The sequence below is a fragment of the Plecotus auritus genome (genome assembly GCF_963455305.1).
Source record: "Plecotus auritus genome assembly, chromosome: 15".
In the NCBI taxonomy this organism is placed as follows: Eukaryota; Metazoa; Chordata; class Mammalia; order Chiroptera; family Vespertilionidae; genus Plecotus; species Plecotus auritus.
Window position 1 is genome coordinate 3,030,817 of NC_137781.1, and position 11,901 is coordinate 3,042,717.

Consider the following 11,901-nt stretch of genomic DNA (forward strand, 5'->3'; position numbering starts at 1 on the left):
CCGCGTTAGGGAGCCCGCCGTGAGCTGGGAGCCTGCCGGAGGAATCACTCACAGAAAACCCGCCACGGGAATATCAGCGAGAAGTGAGCCCGTCGGTCAGATCCGAAAAGTAACAAGTGGTAACTTCTTACCATGTTTATGGATGACACGGGCCCAATGCTATTCACGTAGATGTCGACGTCAATGACGGTGGGTCTCACTGTGGAGAGAGACATGCGTGGGTTAGTGCTCTGTGCCCAAGACCCAGGAAAACACTCAACCCCTTGGATTTGAGCACCAGCACCTCCAGGGTCAGTGAAAAAATGGGGGACCAGCCCGGCCGGCGTGGCTCCGTGGTTGAGCGTCGACCTAGGAACTAGGAGGTCGCAGTTCGATTCCCAGTCAGGGCACATACCCGGGTTGCGGGCTCGATCCCCCGTGTGGGGGCGTGCCGGAGGCGGCCGATCGATGATTCTCTCTCATCGTGGATGTTTCTCTCTCTCTCTCTCTCCCTCTCCCTTCCTCTCTGAAATCAATAAAATATATTTAAAAAGGGGGAGGATTTTTTTGTGGGGGGACTTGCACGGCAGCTACAGTTCAAACCCTCTCTGTCTTCCTAAAATTCCCAGAAGAGGAGAGAGTCTTACTGGTATAGAATAAGTTCTGGGAAAACAGAAACTTGATAAATGGCCTTAAAGATATTCTGGGATGTGGGGTAGACTGATGAATCAGCAAAGAAAATATAAAACCATAAAAATAGCCCTGGCCTGTTTTTCTCAGGCAGGGGTCCTCAAACTTTTTAAACAGGGGGCCAGTTCACTGTCCCTCAGACCGTTGGAGGGCCGGACTATAGTTAAAAAAAAACAACTATGAACCAATTCCTATGCGCACTGCGGGCCCGGGACGAGTCGGCTGCTAAGCAGGACAGGCGGGCCACGGGCCGTAGTTTGAGGACCCCTGGGTTAGAGCTTTGGCCCTTGGACTGGAAGGGCCCCGGGTTCAATTCCAGTCAAGGGCACATACCTCGGTTGCAGGCTCTATCCCTGTGTCCCAGTTAGGGCTTGTGCGGGAGGCAATCCATCAAGGTGTGTCTCTCACATCCATGTTTCTTTCTCTCTCTCTCTCTCTCTGTCTCTCCCCCTCCCTTCCACTCTCTCCAGAAATCAATGGAAAAAATGTCCTCGGGTGAGGATTAACCAAAAACAGAAGCAGCTAAAAATAGAGCAAATAAAATCCCAAGGAAGTGGAAGAACAGTAATAACACGGAGATCTAAGTGGAAATCGGTGAACTAGAAAACAGAAAAATAATTAATATTCCGAGTGTGTAGGTCCTGGGGGTGGGGCCGGGATCTCGGTCTTTTTTAAAGAGTTTTCCGGGTAATTCTGAGGCAGAGCCAGACTTGTGAGCTGTGGGGCAGGCTTCCTTTAGCCTCTCTCCCAGCGATAGAACGTTCTACAGAGCTGCCATTTTTACATCCGCATTTTCACATCCCCTCTGATGTAAATGAGCGGGATAACGGCCTCATCAGCATGGGCACAGTCATACTTTATGAAAACGAAGATATTTTGGAGCAGGATGTTAATGAGAGGCTGATGAAGCGCCAACAGCTGAACAGAACTCGCAACGTGAGACGCAGGAGCCTGGGACCGTGGAGATGTCTGGGGCCGTGTCTCCCCGGCTCAGACCCCAAACGGGAAACCGCGTGGGTCGGGGAGACAGCGGACGGAGGCGGCTGACACTTCCTGTCCACTGTCCTTGAGCTAGGTTTTAACAGAGGCTGTCATTTTTTTTTAAAAAAAGACGTTTTTATCGATTGCAGAGAGAGGAAGGGAGAGGAAGAGAGGGACAGAAACATCCATGATGAGAGAGAATTGTAGATCGGCTGCCTCCTGCACGCCCCACACTGGGGATCGAGCTCACAACCCGGGCATGTGCCCTTGACCGGGAATCGAATCGTGACCTCCTGGTTCACAGGTCCATGCTCAAACCACTGAGCCACGCCAGCCAGGCTGGTTTGTAATTCTTACAACAAGACTTGGATTTAATATTTGTTTTCTATTTATGGATATTTAGAGAGAGAAGTGAGAGCGCGAGAGAGAGAAACATCAATTTGTTGTTCCACTTATTTTTTTTAAAATATATTTTATTGATATTTTACAGAGAGGAAGGGAGAGGGATAGAGAGCTAGAAACATCGATGAGAGAGAAACATCGATCAGCTGCCTCCTGCACACCCCCCACTGGGGATGTGCCCACAACCAAGGTACATGCCCTTGACTGGAATCGAACCTGGGACCCTTCAGTCCGCAGGCCGACGCTCTATCCACTGAGCCAAACCAGTTAGGGCTGTTCCACTTATTTATGCCTTCATTCATTGATTCTTCTATGTGCTCAGCCCTAAGGTGTGTGTGTGAGAAGGGTCACCGCCCAGCATGGGGCAGGGGGAGGCGAGCGGGTACGTGAGGATGGGTCCCCTTCCAAACTACACTGAGCCGAGGAACGGGGTTTCCACCCAGCGTCCTTTGGATGCCTAAGGGGTCTCTCAGGGCGGTGACAGGTATAATTTCTGCACAGACCCTGCGCCCCACCGCCCACACGCACGCGCATGAACTTGGAGGGAGGACCGGCGAAGTCTACAGTCGTCGCTTTTCTCGCAAGCGCAGCAATTAAGAATGTCTGCTCCCTCTCCTCCTCCATCTGCTCTGAGCGCCGGGGATGCATCTGAATTATTCTTTCTGGATATGCCGTCGTTGCCGGGAGGGGACGGCTGTGGTTTCTGAGGGGAGGACGGGCCCTGCCACCCTACGCGCACTCGGGAGGCAGACATCTCCGGTGCATTCGGAAACGAAGAGATCGTCCGACTCCAGTAAATGTGTGGTCTCCAAGTCAGTGCCCGGCTGGGCCAGTTATACCAGGTCCAGCGCTGGGCCACGCTGGAGGGGTCCCACACCCAGCCTCCAGCTCCTCTACCTCACCCAGCCTCCAGCTCCTCTACCTCTGACATAAAGCACCTATGTGTCTTATTTTATTTTATTTTTATTTTTAAAATATATTTTATTGATTTTTTTACAGAGAGGAAGGGAGAGGGAGAGAGAGTTAGAAACATGGATGAGAGAGAAACATGGATCAGCTGCCTCCTGCACACCCCCTACTGGGGATGTGCCCGCAACCAAGGTACATGCCCTTGACCGGAATCGAACCTGGGGCCCTTCCGTCTGCAGGCCGACACTCTATCCACTGAGCCACACCGGTTAGGGCTTTATTTTATTTTTAAATATATTTGTATTGATTTCAGAGAAGAAGGGAGAGGGAGAAAGAGAGAGAGAGAGAGAGAGAGAGAGAGAGAGAGAGAGAGAGAGACAGCAATGATGAGAGAGAATCATGGATCGGTGGCCCCCTACTGGGGATGGAGCCCGCACCCCAGGCATGCGCCCCGATCAGGAATCGAAGAACTGTGACCTCCTGGTTCCTAGGTTGATAACTCAACCACTGAGCCACGCCGGCTGGACTAGAGGAAGTTTTAACTCGACTCGGAAAAGAAGCTTTAGAACAGCCTGGCAAAGAAGTCCAGATGCACATCCACCAGAACAAGAGGGACAGAAAGCAACCTAAGATTAACCAGCGCCGAGCAAAGAGGCTGTGCCTGGGTTAAAGGAACCCCGACACGCTCCCCGCGTGCGTGCATTCCGTGGGGCCAGCCAGCCGGCAGGCAACCCCCGATCTTCCCCAGCACCGATCACTCGCGTTTGGCCCAGACGGCCCCCATCACGGAGAGGGACTCTGTGTGTCTCGCAACCATCTATTTCCAAGAGAGCGGCTCGCATTTCTGGAGAGCCTGGAGCGAGAGACAGCCACTCGGGTCATTACCCTTCCTTTGCACAGTTCTCTTACGGAAAGGTTCATCCTCCTCCAGCCATCGCGAGCTCCTAAGACGCGAGGTGTCCCCGAGACAAATGACACCCCGCAGGACCCTGCGCCCGTGAAAAGGACACGGCTGACGTATGGCTCGGGGTGATGGATCGGGAAAGGCGGGGGCCTGCCTGCAGGTCCATCCATAATGTAGGAGCTCCTGGGGGAGAGATCACAGCGGGGGACGCAGGGCATCTTTTCAAGCAGCGTGGATTACGAAAACTAATTAGAGGATCCCGCGTGGATGTGTTACTTCCGGAGGCTGCTCAATTGGAGCTGGTCACTGCCCACGGGGACACGGACGGGCCGTCGGGACCATTTCCTGGTGTTGGGTCTCCGTGGACACAGCTGGACGGAGAAGGGTGGGAGGTGCCGATGGGTCAGGCACTGGGAATCCTGTCTCCAGTGGAGGGGTTGGTTCCCGGCTGCAGGGCTGTGGCAAGTGCACGGAAGTGGTTCCCCTCATCACGTCAGCAAGACAGCCGGTCCTCCAAGCTGCAGTCCCCCTTCCTGAGTGTGTGTGTGTGTGTGTGTGTGTGTGTGTGTGAATCCTCAGCTGGGAGCATTTTCCCATTGATTTTTTTTTTTAATAAATATATTTTATTGGTTTTTTACAGAGAGGAAGGGAGAGGGATAGAGAGTTAGAAACGTCGATGAGAGAGAAACATCCATCAGCTGCCTCCTGCACACCTCCCACTGGGGATGTGCCCGCAACCAAGGTACGTGCCCTTGACCGGAATCGAACCCGGGACCCCTCAGTCTGCAGGCCGACGCTCTATCCACTGAGCCAAACCGGTTTCGGCCCCATTGATTTTTAAAAATATTTTTGTTGATCTCAGCGAGGAAGGGAGAGGGAGAGAAACATCTACGATGAGAGAGAATCACGGATCGGCTGCCTCCTGCACGCCCCCTCCTAGGGATGGAGCCCGCAGCCCGGGCCTGTGCCCCGACCGGGGAATCGAACCCTGACCTCCTGGCTCCTCGGTCGGCCTCAACCCCTGAGCCACGCCGGCCGGCCGGGCTGCAGCACCGAATTCTACGGAAGACGGAAGGTGCTTGGCTGCATTGCAACCCAGGAGATGCAACGGCCCAAGGGCACGAAACTTGCCCCGAAGAACCAGCAGTGAGTCTTGGGGGGGGGGGGGGGGGGAGGGCGGGGGGTAAGGGGGACAAGAGCAAGAGGCGATCAGAGACGCTGGGAGCTCAGGGAACCTGTCCGGCCTGAGTGCCCTGGGTCGCGGCCCTTCCTCCACCCTCCCCTCCCCCTCCCGGAGGCGGCGGGGGGCTTGGCCCACCTGCAAGGTCCCTGCAAAGGGTCCCGGCAGCACCGCCTGGCGCTCTGGGCCTCGGAGCAGCAGGAGCGCACGGAGCAGCCACCGGCCTCCCGCCCTGGGCGGCTCCTCCCGGCAGGCAGTGCGCGGGTGCGCTGAGCGCATGCGCAGTCTCGGCAGGCAGTGCGCGGCTGCTCTGAGCGCATGCGCAGTCTCGCTCCGGGGTTCCCACCACCACCACCTGCACGTGGCGCCCGCAGGCGTGGCTCCTTGGCTGAGCGTCCACCTGCGAACCAGGAGGTCCCGGGTTCGATTCCCTGTCAAGGCACAGGCCCGGGGTGCAGACACTACGCCCAGTGGGGTTGCGCAGGAGGCAGCCGATCCATGATTCCCTCTCTCCCTCTCCCTTCCTCTCTGACATCCATAATTTATTTATTTATTTATTTATTTTTAAATATATTTTATTGATATTTCACAGAGAGGAAGGGAGAGGGATAGAGAGCTAGAAACATCGATGAGAGAGAAACATCGATCAGCTGCCTCCTGCACACCCCCCACTGGGGATGTGCCCACAACCAAGGTCCATGCCCTTGACCGGAATCGAACCTGGGACCCTTCAGTCCGCAGGCCGACGCTCTATCCACTGAGCCAAACCGGTTTCGGCACATCAATAATTTAAAAAAAAAAACAAAAAAAAAAAACAAAAAAAATACCCTATCTTAAAAGTAAACTACGTGAAAAATACACCCATCGGCGTCTATTCCCTACGGAAATCGCACACAGGAATACTCACTCCCGATGTCCGGCCTCAGCTTTTTATCGTATTCTCTCAGCAGCTTGTTGAGAATGAGCGTCACGTCGGTGTCTTGGGACTTGGGAGCCAAGACCCACTTTTGGTTGGAGGAGGCGTCTTCGTGTTCTTCCTCCTCCGCCTTGCGGGACCTGCAGTCACGGCACAAAAGTGTGAGCACCCGTGGAACCCACAGCTAGCTACAGAGTCCACGTGGGCTGCCCGAGGATCACTGAAACAGGCAAAAAAAACAAACCCTAAAAAAGTCCCCGGGACCCTCCTCCCAGCCTCTGGATTCTCTCTCAAATTAATCCGTCGAAGGAGACCCGAATCAGAATGATTCATGAGGACGACGGGATCATGGCATCGCGCAGGGGAGATGTTGGCCACCAGGCGTGGCTGGCACCTGACTCCTAAGACGGAGTCCAAGTTTTTCCCGGCCTGATCTTTAAACTGCAATTTCATTTCTTGAAGACGTATTGTCTCTAGAACAGTGGTCGGCACACTCATCCGTCCACAGAGCCATGTATCAACGGGACAACGATTGAAATGTCTTTGGAGAGCCACATTTTTTAGCCTTAAACTTCTTCTAACGCCACGTCTTCAAAATAGACGCGCCCAGGCCGTGGTATTTTGTGGAAGAGCCACACTCAAGGGACCGAAGAGCCGCCTGTGGCTCGCGAGCCGCGGTTTGCCGACCACTGGCCTAGAAGAATACAATACACCATCAATAAAAACCAGGAACGGCGCACGCCCGGTGTCGCTCCAAGGTTGAACCTCCACCCGTGAACCAGGAGGTCACGGTTTGGTTCCGAGGTCAGGGCACATGCCCCCGTGGCAGGCCCGACCCCCCAGTGAGGAGCGTGCAGGAGGCAGCCGATCCATTCTTCTCTCTCATCGTTGATGTTTTTATTGCGCTCTCCCTCTCCCTTCCGCTCTGCAATCAGTAAAACATATACGTACATATTCTTAAATTGCCATGAATTTTGATTCACAGCAAACCATTCCCCTATCAAGAGGAACGTATACAATTGGAAACACATATTCAGTAAGGGGTAGGCGACACATAACACCGGTGACATTTTTAAAATGTCACTACACGTAGTTCCTGTTACCGGGAATATCGTCAGGAATATGAATTTCATCACTGGGAATTTAAAAACAGACCAGCAGTCCGTTGATACACGTCCCGTGGGACATGGCTGGCTGGCCATTTATTCCGCAGCAAAGGTGCCGGAAGGCGAAGGGAGGGGCGGTTGACATCGGCCAAATCTCACCGCCCTTCTCAGGACCCACGTCCAACGGAGCCACCGAGTTCCTCCTCCCCCTTCTCCTCCCTGTGGGCTCTCTCTTCCCTCTCCCTCCCCCTCTTTCTCTCTTCTTCCCCTCTCCCTTCCCGCACAGCCAAAGACAGCTCCCCAGCAGAGACCACATCCTGGGCTCCTGGGATTGCCCCAGTGGCCTTACGGACACAGACCGAGCTCACGGTCCCACCCTTGTCGATCCTCCCTGTACACAGACAGCCTGGGCGTCTGAGAAATCACTTGGAGCTACTTCAGCGACAGGTATTAGGAGGAATCTCGTCCTCTCCCTCCAGCGGGGATGGGAGGGCTTTCCTGGGATTGCATAAGCTGCTTCCCTAGAGGCCTGGGCAGGGGAGAGTCGGGGAGGCACCTGCAAGGCAAAGAATCTTCCTTTTCTCCAGGGAAAGGGGACCGTGGCGGTGGGGCGGGGCTGGGCTGGACAGGGTGGGGGGGGGGGGGCCGGCGGCGATGCTCCTGGCCCCTCAGCGGCCGGCACTTGGCTCCCCCGCTCCTGAGCCCACGTGTCCGCTGGCTGCAGAAACGAAGAGAACGGCACAGAAGCTTCCCGGCGCTCATGCCCGGACGGACACCCGGCCCCACGGGAAAACCCTCGCCTTGATGGAAGCCAAATGTCATCTCGGGGGACCCACTGGCGTGTGGATGAAACAAACGCTCCGCTCCTCCACAGTCTAAGTGGGTTATATATAATCTTTACGAGCGTTCTGTTCTTGGGACTGCAGGCTCCCAGACGCCACCCCTGCCATTCGCTTTGTCTTAAAAGCAAACGGCCGATGGGCTGTCATTGTCAAGCCGCTGCTCGGCCTCTCTGGATGTTACTTCCATGTCTTACACCTTGTCTTCAACCATTAGGACCAGGATCAAGTCTCAAGTCCACCCCGCCCCCCCCCCATATATATTTTTATTGATTTCAGACAAGAAGAGGGGGGGGGGGAGACAGAAACATTACTGATAAGAGAGGATCATGGATCGGCTGCCTCCTGCACGCCCCCTCCTAGGGATGGAGCCCGCAACCCAGGCATGTGCCCTTGACTGGAATCGAACCCGAGACCCTTCAGTCCGCAGGCTGACACTCTATCCACTGAGCCACACTGGCCAGGGCAAGTCTCAACTCCTTTGAAACACGACCAGAGAGCAGCTAAGCATCCTTCTGGTGTCCCCGGGGGCCCCGGTGCGACTTAGTAGGGTTCAATGTACAGTCAGCTCACCCACGGGGCGTCAGACTGGGGCACACAGCCCTCCAGGGAGCTGCCGAGCCATCGGCACAGAGCACACCTGTCTGTCACCACCTTTCCCAGGGCTCCCCAACCAGGCAGGCAGGCAGGGTGCAAAGGAAACCCCTCCCGCGTGAATAACGGCTTTGAAAAGATCACCCCACCGCACACCAGGGTATATCACACGTCTCTAAAATCCACTCGGAGAACAAAGACACTTGCATACCGGAGGCCGAAAACAATACCACGCGATTAAAATTTGGATTAATTTATTCTGTCCCGCCTGGCGTGGCTCAGGGATTGAGCGGCAACCTATATGAACCAGGAGGTCACGGTTCAATTCCAGGTCAGGGCACATGCCCAGGTTGCGGGTTAGATCCCAGCAGGGGGCGTGCAGGAGGCAGCCGATCCATGATTCTCTCTCATCATGGATGTTTCTCTCTCTCTCTCTCTTTCCCTCTCCCTTACCGCTCTGAAATCAATAGAAAATATATTTTAAAAAAATAAGTTTTTGATTCCCCCCACACCCAGGTGCTATGCACCCTCTGTTATGGAGGCCAGGGAGCCACCCAGAGAATGAGGATGGACTGCAATGTGCCCTGAGGGAGACAGATTTTGGGGGGGGGGGGGGTTTCCACGGAGGACGCCTGGGAACCTGACTGCTTCCAGTTCAACAGCACATCCCATGAGGGGCAACAGGGGCTGTTCTCCTTCTAGCACCTTCCGTGTCTCCGGATCCAAACAGCTAGCTAGCTCGCCCTGGGCTGCAGGTCACTCCCCGCAGGTGGCAACAATAGTGGGTCAGGGAGACAGGACTCAGGGCCTCTACATTATGGGCCCCTGCTGTCCCCCTGGGCTCCCCGCCCCCAAGCACAAACCCACCCCGGCAGCATCGACCTCAGGCAGGCACTTGCCTTGCCCCCCCAGCTCCCAGCTCCCAGCTCTGTCCTTAAACAGGAAGAAACTTCCGCAGAAAGGCTCGGGAGTGGGGGGTAAGGCGCCGGATTGAGGGAGCCGCCTGCCGACGTGGCCGTGTTGAGGACGGCAGAACCGAGGCTTTCCTCCTGGGGCCCAACACCCCGATGGCATGCGGGGCGTGAGAACGGGGGGCGGGGGGGGGGGGCCCTTCAGTTCTCGGAGGCTCTGTGAACGTGCTTCCCTGGTTCTTGCCTCCTTCACCAATACGCATGCAAATCTGCTGACCCTGCAGGGTTTATGGCCCGCAAGGAGGCTCTGTAGCTCCCAGATCCAGGGCACCAGGAAGTGTCCGAACAAGGTGTTTTGGGAAAGGGGTTCCCTGAGACTTAGGGGTGGGGGTGGGGGTGGGGGGAAAAGCCAGAGGGAGCCGCTAGCATTTGCAAAGCACCGGGCAGTCTGCAGTGCTGGGACCGGCCGGCCATCGAGCCCGGGTTTGTGACCCCGAATCTCTGGTTGTATTTACAGCTGCAGGAGGCTGGTCCCCACGGCCCCTTCCATCCTCACCAGTCACTCGATCCCTACCTGGGCGACCTCTGGTGAGCGGGTCAGTGATCTGGGAGCCGGAGGAGGGGGGGTGTTAAAGGTATTTATTACGCTGAGAGGATGTCTTCGTTACCTGGCACAAACCTTATTGTGCTTTTTTTGGTTGTTGTTGTTTTAAATATATATATATTTTTATTTCAGAGAGGAAGGGAGAGGGAGAGAGATGGAAATATCCATGATGAGAGAGAATCACGGACGGGCTGCCTCCTTCCTGCACGCTGCCCCCCAACTGGGGATCCAGCCTGCAACCCGGCCATGTGTCCCGACCGGGAATCGCACCCTGACCTCCTGGTTCCTACACAGGCAGATGCTGGACCACGGGGCCACGCCAGCTGGCGGGCCCCAGCCTTTACGTCCATCCCAACGTGCGGCTGGTACGGGGACGGCCTGGGTGTGCAAAGTGGCTGTCCTGGGAGGGTGCAGAGGTGTGTGCAGGGCTGGGGAGGGACGCCCGCCTGGCCTCCGTCCTCTGCCCGCCTCCCAGCTGCGGATCTACAACCTGGGCAGCTGGGAACTCGGGACCCCAGGGTCCTGGGAAATTCAGAGTGAGAGCCGTGACCCAGTGTGTGTGTGTGTGAGAGAGAGAGAGAGAGAGAGAGAGAGAGAGAGAGAGAGAGAGAGGGAGGGGGAAGGGGGGAGAGAGAGAGAGAGAGAGAGAGAGAGAGAAAGAGAGAGAGAGAAAGAGAGAGGGAGGGGGAAGAGGGGGGGGGGAGAGAGAGAGAGAGAGAGAGAGAGAGAGAGAGAGAGAGAGAGAGAGAGACACCCCTGAGCACTGGAGGTGGGTGTGGGAAGGAAGGGGTGGTGGATAAGGAAGCAGACCCCGCTGGTCCCCTCTGAGCTCGGTTTGCAAAAACCCTTCAAACCACCGGATCACCCGGGCCCAGAACGCTGCAGCAGCCCAGCCTGGGGAGAGAGGCAGGGAGATGGGACAGGTGAGGCGCAGCCTCGCACCCCCACCCCCCACCCCCCCAGACTTCTCCCTCTTCCAGGCCGGGCCGCAGGCGCGCTGGGGACTCCGGGCCAGGACAGCGCCCGCCGCCCCGCCCCCCCGCCCCTGCCGCCCTGCAGCCTTTGGCTCCGAGCCTCCCCCGGGGACTGGGAGCCCCAGGGCGCCACTCACCGCGCGTGCGAGCCGGAGAGCAGGCAGAGGACCAGCAGCAGCCTGGTGGGGGCCATGGTGCCGCGAGCTCGGGGCGCGCGGTCCGAGGCCTCGGGCCAGGCGCCGCTTGCTCCCGAGCGCCGGCCTCCTCGCCTCCGCCGCCTCCGAGGCCGCGGACTGCGGCTTGACACCGGCCGGACAGGTGCGGGCTCGGGCGGCCGGCCGCGCCCCCGACGGCCGGCGGGTCTGCGCGCGGCTCCGCGGGACCCCGCGCCGCTGCGACGCGCCGCCCCCCTCCTCCTCCACCCGCGCTCCCCGCCGATCCGGGTGGCGGGGTCCGGTGGGCACGGGCGGTCCTTGGCTCCTGGGCCCCCCGCAGCCGGCTGCTCCGCGCGGCGCAGCCCACCCTCCTGCCCGCCGCCCGCCGGTGCCGCGCGCGCGGTGGGGTCTGCGCGCCGCGTGGCTGCTGCGCGCTTGGAGGCGGTCCCGGCCGCGGGGAGGAGTTTCCCCAATTACACGCCTGGCAACGCGCTGGGCAGAGAGAAAGGGGGGCGGGAGCGGAGCGGGGGGGGGGGGGGGGGACTCTGGCTTTGAGGCTGGGAAGGGGGTGGGTTCCGCAGGGCGGGGAGGCTTTGGGGGACCCCACAGGGAGCCTGAGGATGGACCCCAGGGATGGGACCTCGTAGTCCAGAGGGAACCCCAGACCCTGCTGTTGTTTCAACGGGAGGCAATGGTTCTCTGGGGTTCCCTGACCTTCTGTGGCCCTACTAGGTGCGCCTAGCTCTGGGTAGGCCCT

The 11,901-nt window shown here is 57.5% G+C and overlaps 1 protein-coding gene across 6 annotated transcripts in view; it reads right to left on the reverse strand.

Moving 5' to 3' along the window:
- Positions 1-11,507, reverse strand: part of GABRG3 (gamma-aminobutyric acid type A receptor subunit gamma3) — a gene marked incomplete at its 3' end in the record, with an annotated part of 67,247 nt that extends 55,740 nt beyond the window's left edge. For 3 of the 6 annotated variants that reach the window (XR_013959667.1, XM_080651458.1, XM_080651457.1), the window contains exons 1-3: positions 11,127-11,335; positions 5,953-6,101; positions 132-199 (exon numbers count right to left, since the gene is read on the reverse strand). Coding sequence is in view for 4 of the 6 variants with exons in the window: in XM_080651458.1 (XP_080507584.1) it covers positions 132-199; positions 5,953-6,101; positions 11,127-11,182 (273 nt within the window). Of the gene's footprint in view, positions 1-131; positions 200-5,952; positions 6,102-11,126 lie in introns of those variants that run through there. The other 3 variants (XM_080651460.1, XM_080651461.1, XM_080651459.1) reach the window with 3 other exon arrangements.
- Between the last annotated feature and the right edge of the window lie 394 nt (positions 11,508-11,901).